The sequence below is a fragment of the Armigeres subalbatus genome, chromosome 3 (assembly GCF_024139115.2).
Source record: "Armigeres subalbatus isolate Guangzhou_Male chromosome 3, GZ_Asu_2, whole genome shotgun sequence".
Classification (NCBI taxonomy): domain Eukaryota; kingdom Metazoa; phylum Arthropoda; class Insecta; order Diptera; family Culicidae; genus Armigeres; species Armigeres subalbatus.
Window position 1 is genome coordinate 71351982 of NC_085141.1, and position 21769 is coordinate 71373750.

General features: G+C 40.4%; 2 protein-coding genes across 2 annotated transcripts in view; one reads left to right on the forward strand and one right to left on the reverse strand.

Annotated features, from left to right (window-relative positions):
* Positions 1-18787, reverse strand: part of LOC134221715 (nuclear RNA export factor 2-like) — a 31729-nt gene extending 12942 nt beyond the window's left edge. The window contains 3 exon segments of the mRNA XM_062700902.1: positions 16764-17483; positions 17716-18454; positions 18456-18787. Of these exon segments, the coding sequence (XP_062556886.1) occupies positions 16764-17483; positions 17716-18454; positions 18456-18787 (1791 nt within the window).
* Positions 16097-16773, forward strand: LOC134227470 (uncharacterized). Its single transcript, XM_062708986.1, has 3 exons — positions 16097-16297; positions 16356-16444; positions 16504-16773. The coding sequence occupies exons 1-3, from the start codon at positions 16243-16245 to the stop codon at positions 16711-16713; spliced, it is 354 nt and encodes a 117-aa protein (XP_062564970.1). The 5' UTR covers positions 16097-16242; the 3' UTR covers positions 16714-16773.
* Positions 18788-21769: the final 2982 nt, after the last annotated feature.

The window sequence follows — 21769 nt, forward strand, 5'->3', positions numbered from 1 at the left end:
GATTTTACCAGGCCACATCACCTGGTCGCTGGGTTGTTTACTTTCGGCAGAAAGTGAAAAGTATTGATTTTTTAGGAATCAAACGTGACTTGACGCGTCGTTTTCCGAAAACTGATTTTCATCAGATCAATCGGAACAAACTACGTGTAACCGCACCTACATACCAGGATGCAAATGCTATCGCAAAAGAACAGAACTATAATGTGGAATATTTGGTTTACGTCCCCTCGCGGGAGGTCGAGATTGAAGGCGTAATTAACGCAGCGAGCCTGACTTGCAAGGATGTACTTGCAGGAAAAGGCCGTTTAAAGAATGCCCTGCAGTCTACCGTGGATATTCTGGACTGCAAGGAATTGCATTCAGCAGCTATGGTAGATGGTAAAAAAGTATATTCGAAGTCAGGTTCGCTACGGGTAACGTTTGCCGGTTCGATACTCCCAAAATATGTAGATACCGAAAATATGTTGTTTCCGGTGCGTCTTTTTGTACCCAGAGTTTTCAATTGTACCAACTGCAAACAGTTGGGGCACACTGCCGAGTTTTGCGACAGCAAGCCCCGTTGTGTCAAATGTTTTGAAAAGCATAGGGAGGAGTCCTGCCAACAACAAGTTACAAAGTGCGCTTTTTCTGGCATGGACCCTCCCCATGGTTTGCAAGAATGCCCGGTGTACAAAAAGCGCACCCAAAAAGTTAAGCGCTCGTTAGTGCAGCGCTCTAAGCAGTCGTATGCAGAAATGGTGAAGTCGCAAGACACATCCGCAACTGCCAACGCAACGGCTGCTGTTTCAGCTGCCGTTCAAGTTAGTGATTTTTATGATGTCATTTCCATAGACGAATCGGACTCTGACGTAGCCGATATGGATGATTCTGCGGAGGTACACGTACCCGAAAAGAGGAAGAAACTGTCTTCCCCGGGATTGCGCCGTAAGAAAACAAAAATCATCCCTAGAAGCTTGCCTAAATCTGATGGTAATGGAGGATTATTTAAAATTCCGAAGCAACCTGTCTATACTGCTCCTTTTGACTCATGTTGCAGTAGGACATTCCTGCCATTGCCTAAAACTGATGTTTCAAAGAAACATCAGTCAAGGAATATCTCTGAGCAGAAAACTGCTACTCGCACTTCCAAGAAAAGAATCTCGTCCAAGCGAGGATTGATATCCTTTAAGGACCTTGTAGATCGTATTTTGAACTTATTCAATATTCCGAATTCATTGAGGCCAATCATTGACCTTTTTATTCCAACAGTTGAAAGTTATCTGAAGCAATTGACTGTTTCATGGCCCCTTCTTGCAGGACTTGTATCTTTGGATGGATAATACGGCCATACATGATACAATCACTGTGCTGCAGTGGAACTGTTATAGTCTGAAACATAAATTGGACGTGTTTAAGTTTTTAATTCGCAACTCCGATTGCGATATATTTGCACTCTGTGAAACATGGCTTTCTTCTGAAGATGAAATCAACTTCCACAATTTGAACATTATTCGCCAAGATCGGAATGATCATTATGGTGGCGTTCTTTTGGGAATCAAAAATGTCACACTTTCTACAGAATTCCATTCCGACTGTTAATGGTTTAGAAATCGTCGCTTGCCAAGTAAATGTAAAGAATAAAGACCTTTGCATAGCTTCAGTGTATATTCCCCAAATGCCTCACTTAATCGTCGGCATCTTTGGAGCGCAGTCTCTCTTTTATCATCCCCAGTTTTAATACTGGGTGATATGAATGCACATGGTATTGCATGGGGCGAAACTAGAGACGATAACAGAGCGCCTATTTTCTATGATTTGTGCGACGATTTCAACTTGAATATTTTGAACACAGGCGAAGTAACTCGAATAGGACCTCAAGGTCAGGAAAGTCGAATAGATCTGTCTTTATGCTCTAATTCACTATCATTAGATTCCACGTGGAAGGTAATCCAAGATCCCCATGGTAGTGACCACATGCCGATAGTCACCACAATCAAAAGCGGCTATCAACGATCAGTGCCAGTTAATGTTCCTTTCGACCTCACGAAAAACATTGACTGGCAAAAATTTGCATCGGCGGTAAAAGTTGGTATTGAATCAACTGATATTCTTCCTCCACTGGATGAGTATCGATTCCTTAGCGAATTGATTCATAAAAGCGCACTAGAACTAGAAGCTCAGAAACGACGCGTTCCAAGTACATCTGTCATAAGAAGACCAGCCACTCCGTGATGGGATGATGAATGTACTAAGTTGTATTCCGAGAAAAATGATGCCTTCAAGGCTTTCCGTAAACACGGAAGGTCTGAGCTTTTCGAAGAGTATTTGAGGCTTGAAAGAAAGCTCAAAAATCTTCTCAAGGATAAAAAAACGTAGCTACTGGCGACGTTTTGTTGAGGGACTATCACGAGAAACCTCAATGACAACACTTTGGAAAACGGCTCGCAACATGCGGAACCGCATTTCCACCAATGAGAGTGAAGAATACTCCAATCTATGGATATTCAACTTCGCAAAAAAGGTCTGCCCAGATTCCGTACCAGCAGAACCGCTATTTCGAGAATCAGTCACTGATCCCGGTTCTTTGGGTGGACCATTCTCAATGCTGGAACTTTCTACGTCTCTTCTTTCATCAAACAATTCTTCTCCGGGATGCGATAATATCAAATTCAATCTTCTAAAAAACCTCCCAGATATCGCTAAAAGACGATTACTTGACCTGTACAATTGTTTCATGGAGTACAACATCGTACCACCAGAATGGCGACAGGTCAAAGTAATAGCTATTCAAAAGCCTGGGAAACCAGTGTCTGATCACAATTCATACCGACCGATTGCCATGCTATCGTGCATGAGGAAATTATTGGAGAAAATGATCCTTTCAAGAATTGACCATTGGGTCGAGCAAAATGCATTACTGTCAAATACTCAATTCGGTTTTCGAAAAGGTAAAGGAACAAATGACTGTCTATCGTTGCTCTCTTCAGATATACAGCTGGCCTATGCGCACAAGGAGCAACTGGCTTCAGTTTTCTTGGATATCAAGGGCGCTTTTGATTCAGTTTCCATAGAAGTACTGTCGGAAAATTTGCACAGTAGTGGATTACCCGTTATTTTGAATAATTTCTTATACAATTTGTTGTCAGAAAAACAAATGAACTTCGCACTCGGCACTCTGACAACTTCCAGAACTAGCTACATGGGCCTTCCACAAGGTTCATGTTTAAGTCCCTTGCTTTATAATTTCTATGTTAAAGATATTGACAATTGTTTGGAAGGACAATGCACGCTCAGACAGCTTGCAGATGATGCAGTGGTCTCTCCAAGAGGTCCATGTGCAGCTGTCTTGCAAGGACCATTGCAAAGCACCCTAGATAATCTGACTGTTTGGGCCAGACATTCAGGGATCGAGTTTTCACCGCAAAAAACTCAGTTGGTTGTGTTTACTAGGAAGCGGTACCCAGCTCAACTGAAACTAAAACTGTTGAATGATGACATTAACCAATCTTCATCTTCTAAATACCTTGGAGTCTGGTTTGATTCCAAGCTTACCTGGAAAACCCATATTGATCATTTGATAGATAAATGCTGGAAAAGGAGTCATTTTCTACGTTCTATATCCGGAACGTGGTGGGGTGCTCACCCGGAAGACCTCATCAAACTCTATAGAACGACTATTCTCTCTGTTTTAGAGTATGGCTCCTTCTGCTTCCTCTCAGCAGCTGAGTGCCACCTAATCAAATTGGAACGAATTCAATATCGCTGTTTGCGTATTGCTCTTGGCTGTATGCATTTAACGCATAACATGAGCCTGGAGGTGCTTGCTGGAGTCACTCCTTTAAAGTACCGTTACTGGGAGCTCTCACTTAGAATACTGATCAAATGTGGAACAAGTAACACACTTGTATTAGAAAACTTCGATAATATGCTTGAACTGGCTCATCGTTCAAGATACCTGCGAGTCTATCTCAACTACATATCGTCAGATCTCTGTCTTCCATGTTATAATCCACCTCGAGTTCACTTCGTCAACGACAGTTCCTCAATTGAATACGATCTGTCCATGAAACACGCTATTAAAGGAATACCAGATCTTCTTCGACAAATATCTATCCCTTCCATTTTTTCTGAAAAAATATGAACATGTCAATTGCAATAACAGTTATTTCACTGATGGTTCTCGCATTAACGGATCCACTGGCTTCGGCGTTTTCAACGTAAATTCAACCACCTTCCGAAAACTTCAAGAACCGTGTTCGGTTTATGTTGCTGAGCTGGCAGCAATTAATTTCGCTTTGGGGATAATTTCCGATCAGCCCGTATACCATTATTTCATCTTCTCGGATAGTCTAAGTTCTATCGAGGCACTTTGGTCGATGAAACCTGTTAGGCACGCATCTTACTTTCTTACAACTGTAAGAGAGCAGATGCGTGATTTGGTCGAAAGATCATTCAAGATTACCTTTGTATGGGTCCCATCCCATTGCCTAATCTATGGCAATGAGAAGGCGGACTCGCTAGCAAAGGTGGGTGCACAGGAAGGTGAAGTTTATGATAGACAAATCTCGAACAACGAGTTTTTCCCATTAGTCCGTCAGAGTACTCTTCAAAATTGGCAAATTATTTGGTCACACAATGAACTTGGACGGTGGCTATTTTCCATAGTTCCTAAAGTTTCTGCGCGAGCGTGGTTCAGAGGTGAGGACTTAAGTCGAGGCTTCATTCGCACGATGTCGAGGCTTATGTCCAATCACTATTCACTAAACACACATCTCTACAGAATAAACCTGGTCGATAGCAACCTATGTAGGTGCGGAGCCGGTTACGATGACATCGATCACGTAGTTTGGTATTGCTCGGAAAATGACGCCTCCAGAGAGCAACTATTGGATACCCTTGGGGCCTGAGGTAAATAACCCTTCCGGGATATAAGAGGTGTTTTGGGAGATCGCGATGTGATATATATGCAGGCCATCTATGCCTTCCTTCGCTTGGCTGACATCAAAGTTTAATGCCTATATTCTTCTCTTTCTCAGTTTTTTTTTCTTGTCCGATTCTGTTTCTCTGTACCATGTACCCCGAAGCTCTGGCCATCCGGAAGATGCTCCCTGACGAACCAAAATCGAGCACGACGTCACGCAAAATCGTTTTCAACGTTCAACGTCAAACGCCCGGATGAGCAGCTGAAATAACCTAAACCCCAATCCCTACCCCGTCCGTCCTGTATTAAGTTTTTTAACCTTGAGTCGCCACGAGTATTATGGTCTATGTCCCCTCCCAACTAACTGTTAAGATAATATACCATGTAAAAATATCATACTTGAGAATTGCGGCTCCGCAAAGTGTCGCATACACGACTGAGCCTACCAAATAAATGAACTGGTAAAAAAAAAGACCGGTTGTCCTCTACGGACATGAAACATGGACAATGCGTCATGTGGCGTCAAATTGTTGATTCAGTGTTATCTGTTTAGATAGCATAGCATAGCATAGCATATCTGACCGCACACTATCCTGGGTTGGCTGTCGATAGGGACGTTAGATGCGCCAGAAAACAGCCTGGGGCTTGGCATGTTTTTCATTCAACGATCCCTTTGTTCAACACCTGGCCAGGTCCTTACGATCAGTGGGGATTTGGATGGGAAGTGTTGATTAGATACCTACTTAAGAAGATGCGGAGAACTCGCGCGACCTTCATAGGTATCTGGAGTTGGAGTTTGGATGGGTTATTAAGGGGTGCTTTTCTTGGCGAAAAAGCGTAAATATTATATTTTTATTGGTATTGATATTGTAAAAATTGATGTTTTGTTCTTGAATGTAATATGAATAAATAGATTTTAACAAAACAATTGCATTGATTTTGCAATCTGCAGCATATTTCTGAAATAATAAATTGTAGTAATATTAGACTTTGTAGTGTGATTCTGTTTCAGAATCTTCGTCAGCACCCAATGATTCTGAAAATGAAGATCAATAATTGTCATTTGGTTAGGTAAATCATTGACAAGATGACTGTTTAAAAATGTTTATGCGAGATTATTTAAAATATATGGAGCTCCGTGGTATACAAATATTAATAATAAATATAGAAAATCGGTGAAATTTATGAAAATCAAAGGAGAGCAAATTGATCCTTGGTGTGGAATAAACTTCACCAGCAACACTTGTTTCAGCTGAAAAGGAAATATTAATGTTTAGATTGGGATTACATTATTTGAAAAATAGTTCACAGTGTCCCTGACCGAAGGACCTCAGCTTCAAGAAATCAGTGTCGCCAGATCGCCGTGTGTCAATAAAAATATATGGTAAAAATTATTAAAATAAATATGTTTCTTCTATTGTATTGGAAATGTTACTTTTCCTTTGTATCTTGTCAGCTCCTCCCGTTTTTATATCACCGAACCTATCAAAGTTTTGTCAGATAATAACGACCTAGGTAAATGATGCCCTCTCAATCTTTCTGTATTTTTTAGTGAACCAGTTTTAGTAAATTTTTAATAAAAATTTATATGAAAATGTGGAATGAAAATGAATATATGAAAATATGAAAAAAAAAACATAAACATTTATAATAAAAATAAAAATATAAGAATGAAAACATAAACATATGAATGTATAACAAAATGAAAATATACAAATTTGAAAATAAGAAAATATAAAAATAGAAAGTAGCAGAATATGACAATATGGGTATATGCAAATATTAATCATGAACATATGGAAATATGTTATATAACTGAAACATGAAATATAAGAGATAAACATTTAAACAAGCACAATTATGAGAATATAACACATGAAAACATAATGATAAAAACCCAGATTAATCCACCTAGCGGCGATGATGCCTTTCTCGTGCATCGTAAAATGTACTGAAAAAATCACATAGGAAAGGTCAAAAAAGCACTTTAGGGGGATAGATCGCATATTTTCTATCATTTTGCATGTTTTTGCATTAATTACTATGCATTCCCACCATTCTTGAAAAAAATCGATTTCGAAATTTTTTTCCAAGTGGGGACCTTTGGGAAAAACAATGATTTTTCAATAATTCCTAAATGCAATGTCCGATTGGGCCAATTTTCGTTAGCAAACAATGGGCCCGAATTCCCCGTCGAATGCTTGTTGCGAGTAAATCGGGTAATGCTAAGTTCCAAAACAGTGTGTCTACAAAATGTGTGCACATACACACATACACACACACATACATACATACACACAAACAGACATCACCTCAATTCGTCGAGCTGAGTCGATTGGTATATAACACTATGGGTCTCCGAGCCTTCTATCAAAAGTTTGGTTTTGGAGTGAAATTATAGCCTTTACGTATACTTAGTATACGAGAAAGGCAAAAAGTATAAAATTTGAAAATAACTTCACACTTTTATATCTACATGCTATGAAAATAAAAATATGAGAAAATATAAATGTATATGAAAAAAATAAGCGAGCTCGGTGGTCTAGTGGCCAGTCTTCAAGGTGCAGCCCCGCGCAGATGTTTATCCATGCTGCCGCACTCGAATGAACATTCGCTTCGGGCTCGAACATGCACTCGTAAAAATGAACATGAACACGAGCGCAGGCTGGATGCTCATGTTTTGCACCGCGCTCACAGCGGCGCTCGAACATTGATGTTTTCAGCGCGGCTGTATGTAAGCGCCGCTTTGAGCACGGTACAAAACATTGGTTCCAATCCACAGACATTGGTTTGAGCTTATCATTTTGGCTTATCATTTTGGTATGTGATTTTGATGTTCATATCAAACTTTAGTTTTATAGAATTGAATTTCATTGGTTCTATGATAAGTAAAAGTAAAAAGAAAATTATGTTAACTTCTGCGATAAACTGAACATTTGTTGCATTTGATGCACGATTTGGTTTGCCAAAACTTCAACGTCTTGTGTAGCATAAAAGAAAGCTATTTTAAAGTACTTCGCCTTTTCAGGTGATAGTAAATTTCAGTCATATTTTAAATAACCATCATTGTTTGAGGAATTTCTTATATATTTTTAGTGAGAAACTAATGTTGGTATCTGGGCAGTTGACGCCTAAAGCAGTACAGCAGTTTAAAATCGATCTATTCAATTGTTTCATACTGCTGAGGTATTGGCTTTTTGATGCTGCATGAAAGAGAAGCAGAAAGATGCCATTAAAAAAAATAGACCGGAAAGCATACGAAGAAATTTAAAAAACTCTTCCCGAAAATTCAAAAATCAATTTATTTTAAAACGGTTAGCAGTTCAGGTTGGACTTTTCTCATTCTGTGTATCAAATGTGATAAAACAAAATAAAATAAAAAATCAAAATTGTATGTTCATTATACAGTATAAAAAAGTCCAACCCCGCACTGCTATGACTTTTTAATTAAATTACTTTTTTGCAATTCCTGATCATAATACCTGGTTTACAGTTGGCGTTTGAGTGATAAAAAGACCTACTTTTCTATACCAATGACATGGGTGCTTTAATGAACATTATGCAACTCAAATGGGTTGCATAAAATCCATTATAGCACTCATTTGGGTGCTATAATTGAAAACCAGCATTAAAACAATAGTTACATGACCACATTCAGCTAAATTGGCTTAGATGAGTGTTCAAATAGTGTATTCTTTGTGTTACGTGACATCCAATTTTCCAAAGGCAGGTTTATCTATAGCTTTATGGTCTGTCGAACACACAATGGGGCACGATAATATGGAATCTGTTTGTTTTCTGCAGCAACATGATTGGATGTTAAGATTGGTCATGTTAAGTAAATAAAATTGTACTATTGTGGTACAGATTTATCATATTTAAGCCCATTTTTCGTCATTGCAAAAAATAGCGTGTGCAACTCGTTGCAAAACTCAATTTTTTCAGCACTCGTAGTATTTATAAACTCGTGCTGAAAAAATCATCTTTTTGCAACTAGTTGCACAAACTACTATTAGAGTTCCAAATTTAATGTGGTTACTTTCCTGTGTCATATTTTTAAATATTATCTTTCTCCTTCTTCTTCGACATCGAAAAAGGTGAAAATTTGGATATATAAGGTTGATATAATTTGCTTTTCAAGTCCAACTAACTTGCACTGGCACGGCAAATGCTGGGTAAAGCGTACCATTGGTACTTCGCGTACCTGAAGGAATAAAATAGACCCCATCTCGCGGTCCTTAGCCTCTTACCCAGCAACTCCTATCTCTACCTCCCCGCGGTGCTGGCCGGGATACGAGCAACCTTAGGGAAGATCGGGTAACCAACCCCGGTGGGAACTATGGTCGTATGCTGACAGGGAAGGGGGGTTTGCTCCTCTCCGGAGGTGCAAATCTTATTGAGCGTCTGTTCTCCATGTCAGGATCGGCTCACAACAGCGTCTGTTCTCTATGTTAGGGGCGGCTGATCATCGTCCGAGTGCCAGCGAGGGACTCTAAGTGAAACTGTGCACCATGGTCCACCGGAAATAAGAAGGAATGGTCCTCCGGAAATTTAGGGGGTTTGGTGTCAGGCCCTGCAAGCCAGCCTTTAAAAAATCATAAGCAGCGAACAATCAACAAGAGAGTACGGACCGGAACCATCGGCGAAGACCACTGCGACGAAAAGGGACTAGCGATTGGAAACTCGGTTCGTGAAACTGCAAATCTCTCAACTTCATCGGGAGCACACGCATACTCGCCGATGTGCTCAAGGACCGTGGATTCGGCATCGTAGCGCTGCAGGAGGTTTGTTGGAAGGGGTCAATGGTGCGAACGTTTAGAGGTAATCATACCATCTACCAGAGCTGCGGCAGCACACACGAGCTGGGAACAGCTTTCATAGTGATGGGCGACATGCAAAGGCGCGTGATCGGGTGGTGGCCGATCTACGAGAGAATGTGCAGGTTGAGGATCAAAGGCCGGTTCTTCAACTTCAGCATAATCAACGTCCATAGCCCACACTCCGGAAGCACTGATGATGATAAGGACGCATTCTACGCGCAGCTGGAACGTGAGTACGACAGCTGCCCAAGCCACGACGTCAAAATCATCATAGGAGATTTAAACGCTCAGGTTGGCCAAGAGGAGGAGTTTAGACCGACTATTGGAAAGTTCAGCGCTCACCGGCTGACGAACGAAAACGGCCTACGACTAATTGATTTCGCCGCCTCCAAGAATATGGCCATTCGCAGCACCTACTTCCAACACAGCCTCCCGTATCGGTACACCTGGAGATCGCCACTGCAGACAGAATCACAAATCAACCACGTTCTGATTGATGGACGGCACTTCTCCGACATTATCGACGTCAGGACATATCGTGGCGCTAACATCGACTCTGACCACTATCTGGTGATGGTTAAACTGCGCCCAAAACTATCCGTCATCAACAATGTTCGGTACCGACGACCGCCGCGGTACGACCTAGAGCGACTGAAGCAACCTGATGTCGCCACTGCATACGCGCAGCATCTCGAGGCAGCGTTGCCGGAAGAGGGTGAGCTCGATGGGGCCCCTCTTGAGGACTGCTGGAATACAGTTAAAGCAGCCATTAACGACGCAGCGGAGAACAACGTCGGGTATATGGGTCGAAGTCGACGGAACGATTGGTTCGACGAAGAGTGCAGACAGATTCTGGAGGAGAAGGACGCAGCGCGGGCGGTCGCGCTGCAGCAAGGTACCCGGCAGAACGTGGAACGTTATAGACGGAAGCGGAGACAGCAGACCCGCCCTTTTCAGGAGAAGAAACGCCGCCTGGAAGAAGCGGAGTGCGAGGAGATGGAACAGCTGTGCCGTTCTCAAGATACACGCAAGTTCTATCAGAAGATCAACGCATCCCGGAAAGGCTTCGTGCCGCGAGCCGAAATGTGCCGGGATAAGGATGGGAGCATCTTGACGGACGAACGTGTGGTGATTGAAAGGTGGAAGCAGCACTACGAGGAACATCTGAATGGCGCTGAGAGTACAGGCAATGAAAGTCAAGGCAGCGGAGGAGATGACTACGTCAGTTCAGCGGACGATGGAAGCCAACCAGCCCCCACCTTGAGGGAAGTTAAGGATGCCATTCAACAGCTAAAGACCAATAAAGCAGCTGGTGGATGGTATCGGGCTGAGCTCATCAAGATGGGCCCGGAAAAGCTGGCCACTTGCCTGCACAAACTGATAGTCAGAATCTGGGAAAACGAACAGCTACCGGAGGAGTGGAAGGAAGGGGTTATATGCCCCATCTACAAGAAAGGCGACAAACTGGAGTGTGAGAACTTTCGAGCGATCACCATCCTTAATGCCGCCTACAAAGTGATATCCCAGATCATCTTCCGTCGTCTGTCACCATTAGTGAACGAGTTCGTGGGAAGTTATCAAGCCGGCTTCGTTGACGGCCGCTCGACAACGGACCAGATCTTTACTGTAAGGCAAATCCTTCAAAAATGCCGTGAATACCAGGTCCCAACGCACCATCTGTTCGTTGATTTCAAGGCGGCATACGACAGTATAGGCCGCGTAGAGCTATGGAAAATTATGGACGAGAACAGCTTCCCTGGAAAGCTTACCAGACTGATCAAAGCAACGGTGGATCGTGTGCAAAACTGTGTGAAGATCTCGGGCGAACACTCCAGTTCGTTCGAATCGCGCCGGGGACTAAGACAAGGTGATGGACTTTCGTGCCTGTTGTTCAACATTGCGCTAGAAGGTGTCATGCGGAGAGCCGGGTGTAACAGCCGGGGTACGATTTTCAACAGATCCAGTCAATTTATTTGCTTCACGGATGACATGGATATTGTCGGCCGAACATTTGCAAAGGTGGCAGAACTGTACACCCGCCTGAAACGTGAAGCAACAAAAGTTGGACTGGTGGTGAATGCGTCAAAGACAAAGTACATGCTTGTGGGTGGAACCGAGCGCGACAGGGTCCGCCTGGGAAGCAGTGTTACGATAGACGGGGATACCTTCGAGGTGGTCGAGGAATTCGTCTACCTCGGATCCTTGCTAACGGCTGACAACAACGTTAGTCGTGAAATACGAAGGCGCATCATCTGTGGAAGTCTGGCCTACTACGGGCTCCAGAAGGAACTGCGGTCGAAAAAGATTCGCCACCGCACCAAATGTGTCATGTACAAGACGCTTATAAGGCCGGTTGTCCTCTACGGACATGAAACATGGACAATGCTCGAGGAGGACTTGCAAGCACTCGGAGTATTCGAGAGACGGGTGCTTAGGACCATCTTTGGCGGTGTGCAAGAAGACGGTGTGTGGCGGCGAAGAATGAACCATGAGCTCGCCCAACTCTACGGCGAACCCAGTATCCAGAAGGTAGCTAAAGCCGGAAGGGTACGATGGGCAGGACATGTTGCAAGAATGCCGGACATCAACCCTGCAAAGATGGTGTTCGCTTCCGATCCGGCAGGTACGAGACGGCGTGGAGCGCAGCGAGCGAGATGGGCAGATCAGGTGCAGAACGACTTGGCGAGCGTGGGGCGTATCCGAGGATGGAGAGATGCGGCCTCGAACCGTGCATTGTGGCGTCAAATTGTTGATTCAGTGTTATCTGTATAGATGTAGACTAAATAAATGAAAACTTGCACTGACACTTCTTAACATAAGTAAAAATAGTATTATTATAAATGTGTATACTGGGGTCACTTTTTACGTGGATTTACATTGTATAAGTGGAAATCGCAAAAAAAAACTGTTTTCGATTAAATCGTTTTTTATGCGGTTTTCGGGATATACGTATTGTCCGTGTGAAAACTGACTTCAGTGTATTTGATTCAAACGAGTAGGCACACGGTCATATTTTAAAATGCCGCACAAGTTCCCGATATTGGCCAACACTTTTGCAAACAACAACGATCAATTTACATAATGATTGATTAAGTATCCGTGTGAAACCGGAATTACTGAAAACTACTGCAAGAATCTTAAATCACGGACTTTATGTATTAGGCTATCGGACCATTAGGGCAGCACCAACCATTCCCATCCGCTTATTACTTGGGCGCATTAGAACTGAATTACTTGGATTCTAGTACGCAGTTAGCATCTGCAGATTTCTAGTGATGTACAAAAAATCAAGTCATATGGTTGGAAGACGGCCGAGTTATAAACGTTGCGGACGGAAATTGAGGGTACAGTCCAACTGGTCCTCCGCTCTACTATTAAATATGTTCAATATAATCTGTTGAAAGTTCGTGGAAAATAAAGTAGGTTGACCCATAGTCAACATTATCGAAATATCTTTTTCTCTTCCTCAATGGATTTTTATTCCAACTGCTATTTTCCTTATTAGTTCCCAACTTAGTTCCCAACTTAGTATTAGCATTTGAAAGCTTGCCTGCCATTGAATGAAGGTGTATTTTTTATCTTTTGCGGTAAACACAATGAATAAACCATGCCCAGAGTGTCGAGAATGTTTTCCACCCGAAAAAATCTTAGACTGGACCGAAACATGTTGGTGGCTTTTATTTAATTTTTTTTGCCGTTTATTGAACATTTTTACGTTTTTTGTTTTTCTGGAAAGATTGTATACGTTACATTCATTTCCCCAATTGAGTTTAATAGTTCTAATAACAGAAATAAAAATATTATGTGTATCTTTGCTAACACACTTATTTTTTATGTGAAAATGAGTTAGTTCCAAGCTTCGGTTTATTTTCTACAATCTTTAATAAATAAAACATAACACGCTCTCCACATACTAAGGGATTTACAACCGAGAGAAGAATCGAAAAGAAAAAAAACACCAATGCTTCCATATAGACCAGTTTTTAGAAAGTAGTTTTCAAATGCTTCAGCTAAATCTTTATGAAAAACAAAAATAAAATTTATGATATGAATAATAAATCTTAAATATTCTGTACAGTGAGATTTAGATTTGCGCATACTTCTACTCATTTCCATCAAGGTCAGATGCACACATTTGAAAAATATTCAAGCAATAAAATCTTGCATATCGTTTAACATAGAGCAATAAAATATTGTATATTTTACTTATATCGTATTGTATATTTTACTTATACCATGTTTATATACAAATGCTGAAACTATATATTGTCATCTACAAACTCTGAATCGAGGCCCCAATAAAGGCATCCTGCTCCGAATCGTTTTTTGCCCTCAACCTCAACTATATATGCCGTATATGAAACGTGCCGCACTGTCGCATAATCGTGATGCTTCACGCTCGGCCCATAACCTACGCTCACAGCCTCAGTTTACAGCAGCCTAAGCACACAGTCTGAACACACAGCATGCTCCATGAGCACACAGCCTGAACACACAGCCCAAGTTTTGAGCTTGAGCTCGAGCCTGAGCTGAACCGCACAGCGTTCATTTTTCGCACCCATGTTCAATGTTGACGGTGAACACGAGCTTGAAAGAGAGCGCGCGCTCGGGATGAACAAGCACTGGCAAAAACTGCACCAAAGTTCAGCGCCGCTCATGTTTTCGTTAAGACTGCTAGTGGCTACCGCTTCTGCCTTATAAGCAGGAGGTCGTGGGTTCAATTCCAGGCTCGTCCCTTTCCTACTTTGTATTTCTATCTTAGTTCTTTCTGTGTTTCACGTTATACCAAAACGATTCCTACTGTTATAACCTTCCACACAATCCCAAAACCTCCCGTGGCACTTATGAGAGGTCGTAGAGTTCTCTGCATCTTTCTTAAGTAGGTGTCCAACAAACCATCCTTCCCCTTCCTCAGCATTCGCAAGGACGTGGCCAGGACAGATCTCGACTATTGGAGAGTACATTGCTTCCATCTAAGAGTTAGTGATTAGTCCCAAATCAATATCTGTGGTAACGGATGAAAATGATGCTACTCTCATACAATAGTCTTGGCTTGTACCACCTACGAATTTGTGCGAACTGCTAAATGCTAATGCTAATGCTAATGCTAATGAAAAAAATAAATATATGAAAATATAAATATATGAAAATAAAAATATATGAAAATATAAATAAATGAAAACATAAATATATGAAAATATGAAAGCACGAAGAAACAAAAATATGAAAACAAGATAATATGAAAATATAAAAATATGAACGTAGGAAAATTGAATACATGATAAAATGAGAACGTGATAATATGAATACATATTTGAAAAATATATGAATAAAAATATGAAAATATATAATTAAAAACAACAGTGTATGGCAGCATACAATACAACATTATGAAATTATGAAAGCATAAAAATAAAAAAAAAATATGAAGATAAAAAAATTGCAAAATTTTAAAATATGAGAGTATAAAAATATTACATTATGAAATTAAGTAAATATAGCACATATAAATATGGAAAAGTGAGGGAATAATTATACGAAAATAAAAAATATTCAAATTCCAAATTAATGAAAAAATGAAAGTGGAGTAAAACTCATGTTTCTTTTGAAAATACTGTCCAGATTGCTATCAGAAATCAAGGTAGGTGTAGTCCTTGATTTCAATCTAAGACAAAAATTACAAAAGCGTGAGGATTACTACTCCGTACTACGCCCATCTGTACCCCAACTAGGGGATGGAAAGGAAATGTTGATGTGATACTTAAAGAGAGGCTCTCCACTCAGCGACACCCTCATAAAGTACCACGGAGTTGGATATTGGGAAGGTATTCGTTGGGTCAGGATTTTCCTGTAGCTGGCAATGTGACCGTGGTAGATCTTACCCCGTAACGCACCACGTAAAGGTCTACCCAGCGTTACGGGCATTCAGTGTTATCTGTTTAGATGTAGACTAAATAAATGAAATAAATTAAACAACTCAGAAGCATTTTCGAACTGCTAGTAAAATCATGACAGATTCATGTTTTCAATTTTCAATTTTGACGAATCATAGGTTGCTAAGATTGATCCATAAACAAATTAAAGTGGACACAGCATGTGTTAAAAGGGGTTATTCAAAGCATTATGGCACCGTGGCGTATAAAACTTAATTCGAATATCATGTGTTTAGATCTTACGGCTTGCTTATTTTACAAGAACCCACACAAAAAATAACATGTTTTTATAAAATTTAATTCGAATCCTAAAAAACGCTACTGGATGAGCAAATCCGCGTCAACAGAAAGCGCTCAATCGAGTCGTTTCATTGTAGCACTTTTAACACAAGCACCAAAAATAATCGTAGATGACGAAAAAATAAATGCGATACTGACTATGCTATGTACGAAAAGTACTAAAACAAACAAACCACAATGGTGCCAGAAGCAGTTGAGTAAACAAAACGAAGTATTTACGTCGATCGAAATAATTTGCGAAGACCAGGTTGAATTTCGTAGTTGATATCAGTTAAGATTGATTCGGAAGATGAACTACTTGTCGCTTCTATTGATAGTAACGTTGGCTGCATCAGCTACCGAAGGTAGATTTCAAAACGCAATAAATTTTATCGTTCTGACTGAGCATTTCCTCAATTATAGCTGACGATTCCACAGCGCTTCCCTCGGATATTGAGAAGCTATTCAACGAAACTACCCTATCATGTACCCCACATGAAGTAGTTAATCATGTAAGTGAATAATAAATTTTAAAATTTAACAAATTGTTCACCATATTTTCCTTTTATAGGCATGCTACTTTTGCAAGTGCAACTTCCACGGCAATCGCCAGCACTGTATCTACACGTGTGATCCGACAACCGGCCGCTCAGTGCTACCTGGCTCGAAAATATGTACCGAAAATGATAAATTCAGATCAGGGTGCAAACGATGCCGTTGCAGCAAAGGGCAACTATTCTTCAATTGCTTTATTGCAGACCGATGCCGAAAATTTCCATAAATAAGTTGATTTTATATGTGCAAGTTGTCTTAATAAGTTAATATACTTACATCATTGAACCGCAAATCGAGTGCAATTAATTTCGGGTAGGAAATCAACGATGACAAGGCTTCCAACGTTCGAATTCCGTTGTTCCGCAGACGAAGAATCAAGCAGGCAATTCCAAACTTCCGTGCGGCTAAAGTGAGAATCGACGACAGCGTGCGGGTGCTCTTGACGCTGAAATCTACGAACTTAATCCGATCCAAATGGTGTTGGAAGTTACACAAATCAAGACATCGATCGTTGAATCGATCCTGAAGTGCAAAGTTCAATTTCTCCTCTACCACGACCTGTCCGTCTTTGAATTCTGCCATATCCATTTTGAGTACAATAGAAATGTATTCGTTGCTGCTCTTGATTTTTACCGCCAGCTTGGACTGCACCAAATGTGCTAGAGCTTCGTAGCAATTAATGACGAAAAACTCGTCTTGCTTGGAGTATGTTTTGTAGTAGCACGGATAAAAGTCATAGCTATCCAACATGGTGAAAAGGTTATCCAAAATCTCGCCCTTATCGTAACGACCATCGTGCGAGACGATCACCTGATGCCATTTAGTGTTGAATTTGTACTTTTTAAAGTCACTCGCATTGCGAACCACTCCGTTCAAACAGGCAAACACTTCGCCAGCAGTGGAGGTAACTTCTACTTCGTCGTCGCCACCAACGCGGTTTGCAGCTGCCACTACCTTCTGTTGCTTCCTAGGTTTAGCTCCAAGGAATGTACTATCCTGAAATATACATAAATGCGTTTCAAGTTATTTCATGGCTTCGGGGTATATTTAATAGTGAAGAAAATTCAAGTAATTTATGGCAAAAAAAATTACGTTGACTAATTCAATTCACCGTTTTGCTAATTCAATAATAGACAAATATTAACGCTGCGATTACAAAAAAATTAATATTATGAGGTAGAAAATCTCTTCCTTTTTTTCACACTCAGTGCAGAATAATAACACTTACGATTTTAATCATGTTTGGGAAATATTCCTTCAGTACATCCATATACCCAGGCACATCTACAATCCCATTTCCTTCAATGTAGAGCTCGTTGATGCTGCATCCTTTCAATGGTCTTAAAGAAGCCGGATGCTTAATCCGGTTAAAACGCAAATCTAGCGTTTGGATGGGTAGATCTTTAATCGCTACTAGCGGTGAAATATGCGCAATACTGTTGTTTGTTAGTTTGATCGCATTGATCTTGGCGCGCACTTCGTCCAATCGATTGATGGAGCTGCAAACTAACTCCAGATGAGCACGGTTTCCCAAAAATACGCAAAGTTCCTCGAAATCGCCGTGGTTCCGGAAATTATCTAAATTCAACATGTTTGAGAAACCATACAGCCCGGCATTGTCGCACCGTTCGGCCACTGCCGAAAAGATCTTTCCATTCGGAAAAAGCTGTCCCTGCATATACTTGGCAATGTTCAATTTGACCGTAAGCTTCAGTGGATCCGACGAGCCCGGCATTGGAAGTTTCAAATTTTTATCGAACAACTTTACTAGCGCCTTGCTGCACAACCGTACTAAAAAGTAATCGATGTTCGTGTGTTGCCGATAGGCCACCGGGTAGAAATCATCCGTGCTGATCACCGTAAACAGTGCTTCCAATATCTCCTCTTTCTGATACTTCCCGTCGTGATGCACCATAATCTGGTGCCAAACATCCGCGCGATTCAGTGACGCCCTGTCGCGGTATTGAAGCGGTATAAACAAGGGCCTTCTCCGGTTCCAATGTGATATCCATCTCGCCGCTTCGCATTGCCAGCACCTTACGGTTCATATCGTTCGGATTCAACTCCGAGATGGGCGCATCAACATTGGTGTCCATTCGTCATCTGGTTCACGTCGTCCATTGTACGAGACCGCCAGCTGGCCATCGGATTTTCATCCGACGGTTGTTTCGACGGTCTGTTCGCCATCGCTGCTCCCGCATCGGATCGTCATCGTCTCGTCGTGATGAAAACCAAGTGACGAATATCCGGTTTTGCTCCAGCTCCTCCAAAGTGTTGTATTGATCGTCGAGGCTGGACATTTTTATTAATTTCACTGAACCACTACAAAATGGAGAGTTTCTGCAGAAATATTCACATTTTCCGCCGTAAATTAAAACTACCTTACCCGAACAAAAGACGCTTAGAGTAAAATCAGCAGTGATCAAATCAATTGGGGTTGCATATGAATCTGGACATTGAATTTCCCAGCAGCTGTTCTAGATTCAGCTTTATCAGTCAACTCGTCAAAAAATAAAATGGTATAACGCTCTTTCTATTTTCTGCAGATTTGAACTACGATTGAATACGAGTCAAATATTTTTCAATTGCTTTTGGTGTATGGATGCATCATTTATCTACGGATCAATCCACTTTGCAATTCCTGGCGCTTTCTGAGTAACATAATGATTTCAACTAATTGAAAATTTGGAAAACATGAATAGAACACTGCTGGGGAAATTTGTTCTATTTTGTTTGTTCTATTTTGCTCCAGATGCAAACTAGAATAGTGGTCGAAAATTTAGAATCAAACTGAATCACTCAAGGGCCTCATACGCCTGTCACCGAGGGGCGGATCTACTGCATTTTCGAAGCAGTCATAATGATTGAGAGCGCATTGAGTATTTTCAAGCATTTATGTTTATTGTTGCATTAATGTACGCATTCATGCATTTTACAGTGCATTGACGCATTAGTGTACGCATTTCAATATTTTACCATGCATTTGTAAAAACACAGCATCCGTTTCGGTTTCGTACTCAAGTTTGAGTGCGCTTGTTTGTGTTTTCGATTAGAACTAGATTATTCACGAAGCGAAGCAAAATTCTTTCGCCAAGCACTGAGAGTTCTTATAGGGTTTCACAGTAAAGAAACAGAGAGATGGGGATATGTACATTTTCAATCAAACTCTGAGATAGCAATAAGATTTCCACAGGAGGAAGAGCAGAATTTCTTTTCGATTTCGCAAATTCCTTCATTATTCCTCACAAAGAAAACATATTATTTTAATGAATCATTTGCCGTTTGATTGCGATGATGAAGTATTATGACGTAAATATTTACACTATTCATGGCGTGGTTGAAAAAATCCCACAGGTCTACCTGTGTCTACTGGCAAAGTGGGTAAAGGTGTACCTCGGCTTTTGCAGATGATACGGCCATATTTTATCCGAATAAGAGCCCTAGGCAAATTGTTGCAGACAGAATGCGATCTAAAGGTATTATTGGAATATTTCTCAAATAATTTTACTGTCTTTAAACTTTATAAAAACAAAATATCTTGTATTCCATTCATCAAAGAAGAAAATAGACAATTGTGATGATCCAAAGATAGACAATATATAATACAAAAGTTAATGAATTTAAATATCTTTGTTTTTTCGATTCCACGCTAAATGGGGTAGACATATAGATTATGTTGAAAATAAAGAAGCTGTCCTGTGTGGGAGAAATGAGAAGAGTTAGTGAGTTCGTCAGCAGAAAGGCTTTTTGTTATTTTTATTACGGATGTATTCATTCATTATTCCAATACGTTATTGCTGCATGGGGAAATGCTTAAGTCCAGAATAGGAAGCTCAAGTTGAAAAATAGGTGCCTAAAAATTATATACAAACTACCATATCTACACCCTACTTTGGATCTTTACTCGATAGGCTTCACGGATACTTCCAATTGGTTTAGCTGAATTCCAAATTTGTACAATTGTTACATTTCACATAATGCTGATATGCATCATAACATTAGTTTTACCTTCAAATAATAACGTAAGACATATAGGCAAGCTAATCATCTAGCGCGTCTTAGAGCAAACACGATACTTGGTCAAAACGTATATACTAAAAGGTCCTCAAGTTTATAACCTACCACGAATGGTCTACATGAAACATTGAAAACAGATTAACTTTCAAAAACTTCGCTTAGCTACATTTCAAGAATAAGATACATGAATTCATTTAAATTTGTTTTGTTTTTTTTTCCAATCCGTAATGCATCCTTTATATTTAAATATTTCTAAAAGTTTTCACAAATTTATTGAGTTCTTTACAGCTGTTGCCAGATTAATCAATTTGTTTTGTGTGTGTGTTTTGTTGTATTGATTTTCTAGAGTCCTTCAGGAGAATTTATCTCCACTGGGTCTCGAGAAATTATACTTCAAATAACATTATAACTGTCTCACACTAAATCCTTTTACTTTATTGTTTTTTTTCAAGGAGTCCACTGCCAGGGGGCTCCAAATGCGAGCTTTTGGTGGGGGTCAGCGGTGGGTTAAAAAAAAAAAAAAGTCGCAACCTGACAAAATATAAAATGACTATTGGTGATTTATTGATCTGATTTTTGAAAATATTTATTTGAAAAGGTGGAAAGTCTGCAAAGCAACTGTAAGCATCCCATGAATTCTCGCTGCAAGGGAAGACAAGTTTTTTAATATCCGAAAATCCTCACAGGACGGTGTATGTTCCACAAAACAAGACAATATATGATGTGCGGTGTGTGTCTTTCTTTGGCGAGATATGCAATCTTTTGATCCACCATTTCTGGATGTTCCATTTCTGGTCACCCAAATATCCTTCAAATACATGTCGTTTTGCAAAATATGAAGGTTGAAAATCAGTAGCCCAGGATTTAAGTATGTACTTTAAATAGCTATTTCTCCTGATCCTCCATTCCGGATATTCCCGCAATTTGCAAAGTAGAACCACTTTTGCTCTCGTCCTTGCCAACAACCATTGCGAGCAGGTAAAGTTCAGCTAGGTTTAGGTCTTTTACGAATGAAAACTCCGTCAGTTGTACCAATTTTTACTAAAATCAATGCTAGAAAGTTAGTATTGGATTTGCCCAAAAAACAAACAATGTCAAAATATGGCGTCTATATCTGTCAAATCAATCAAGTGCAATTTGTGGAAAAACGCACTTTATAACGAATTGAAGCATTTACAGTGCATTATGTATTTTATAATGAAGAAAATTTCTTTAGCACTTTGTATTTATACGACTTTTTGAACGCATAAGCTTTTTTCGCATTT

Coding starts and splice junctions, on each gene's coding strand:
- LOC134227470 (XM_062708986.1), top strand. CDS start 16,243: ATGAACTACTTGTCGCTTCTATTGATAGTAACGTTGGCTGCATCAGCT. Junction 16,298..16,355: donor GGCTGCATCAGCTACCGAAG/GTAGATTTCAAA, acceptor CCTCAATTATAG/CTGACGATTCCACAGCGCTT. Junction 16,445..16,503: donor CACATGAAGTAGTTAATCAT/GTAAGTGAATAA, acceptor TTCCTTTTATAG/GCATGCTACTTTTGCAAGTG.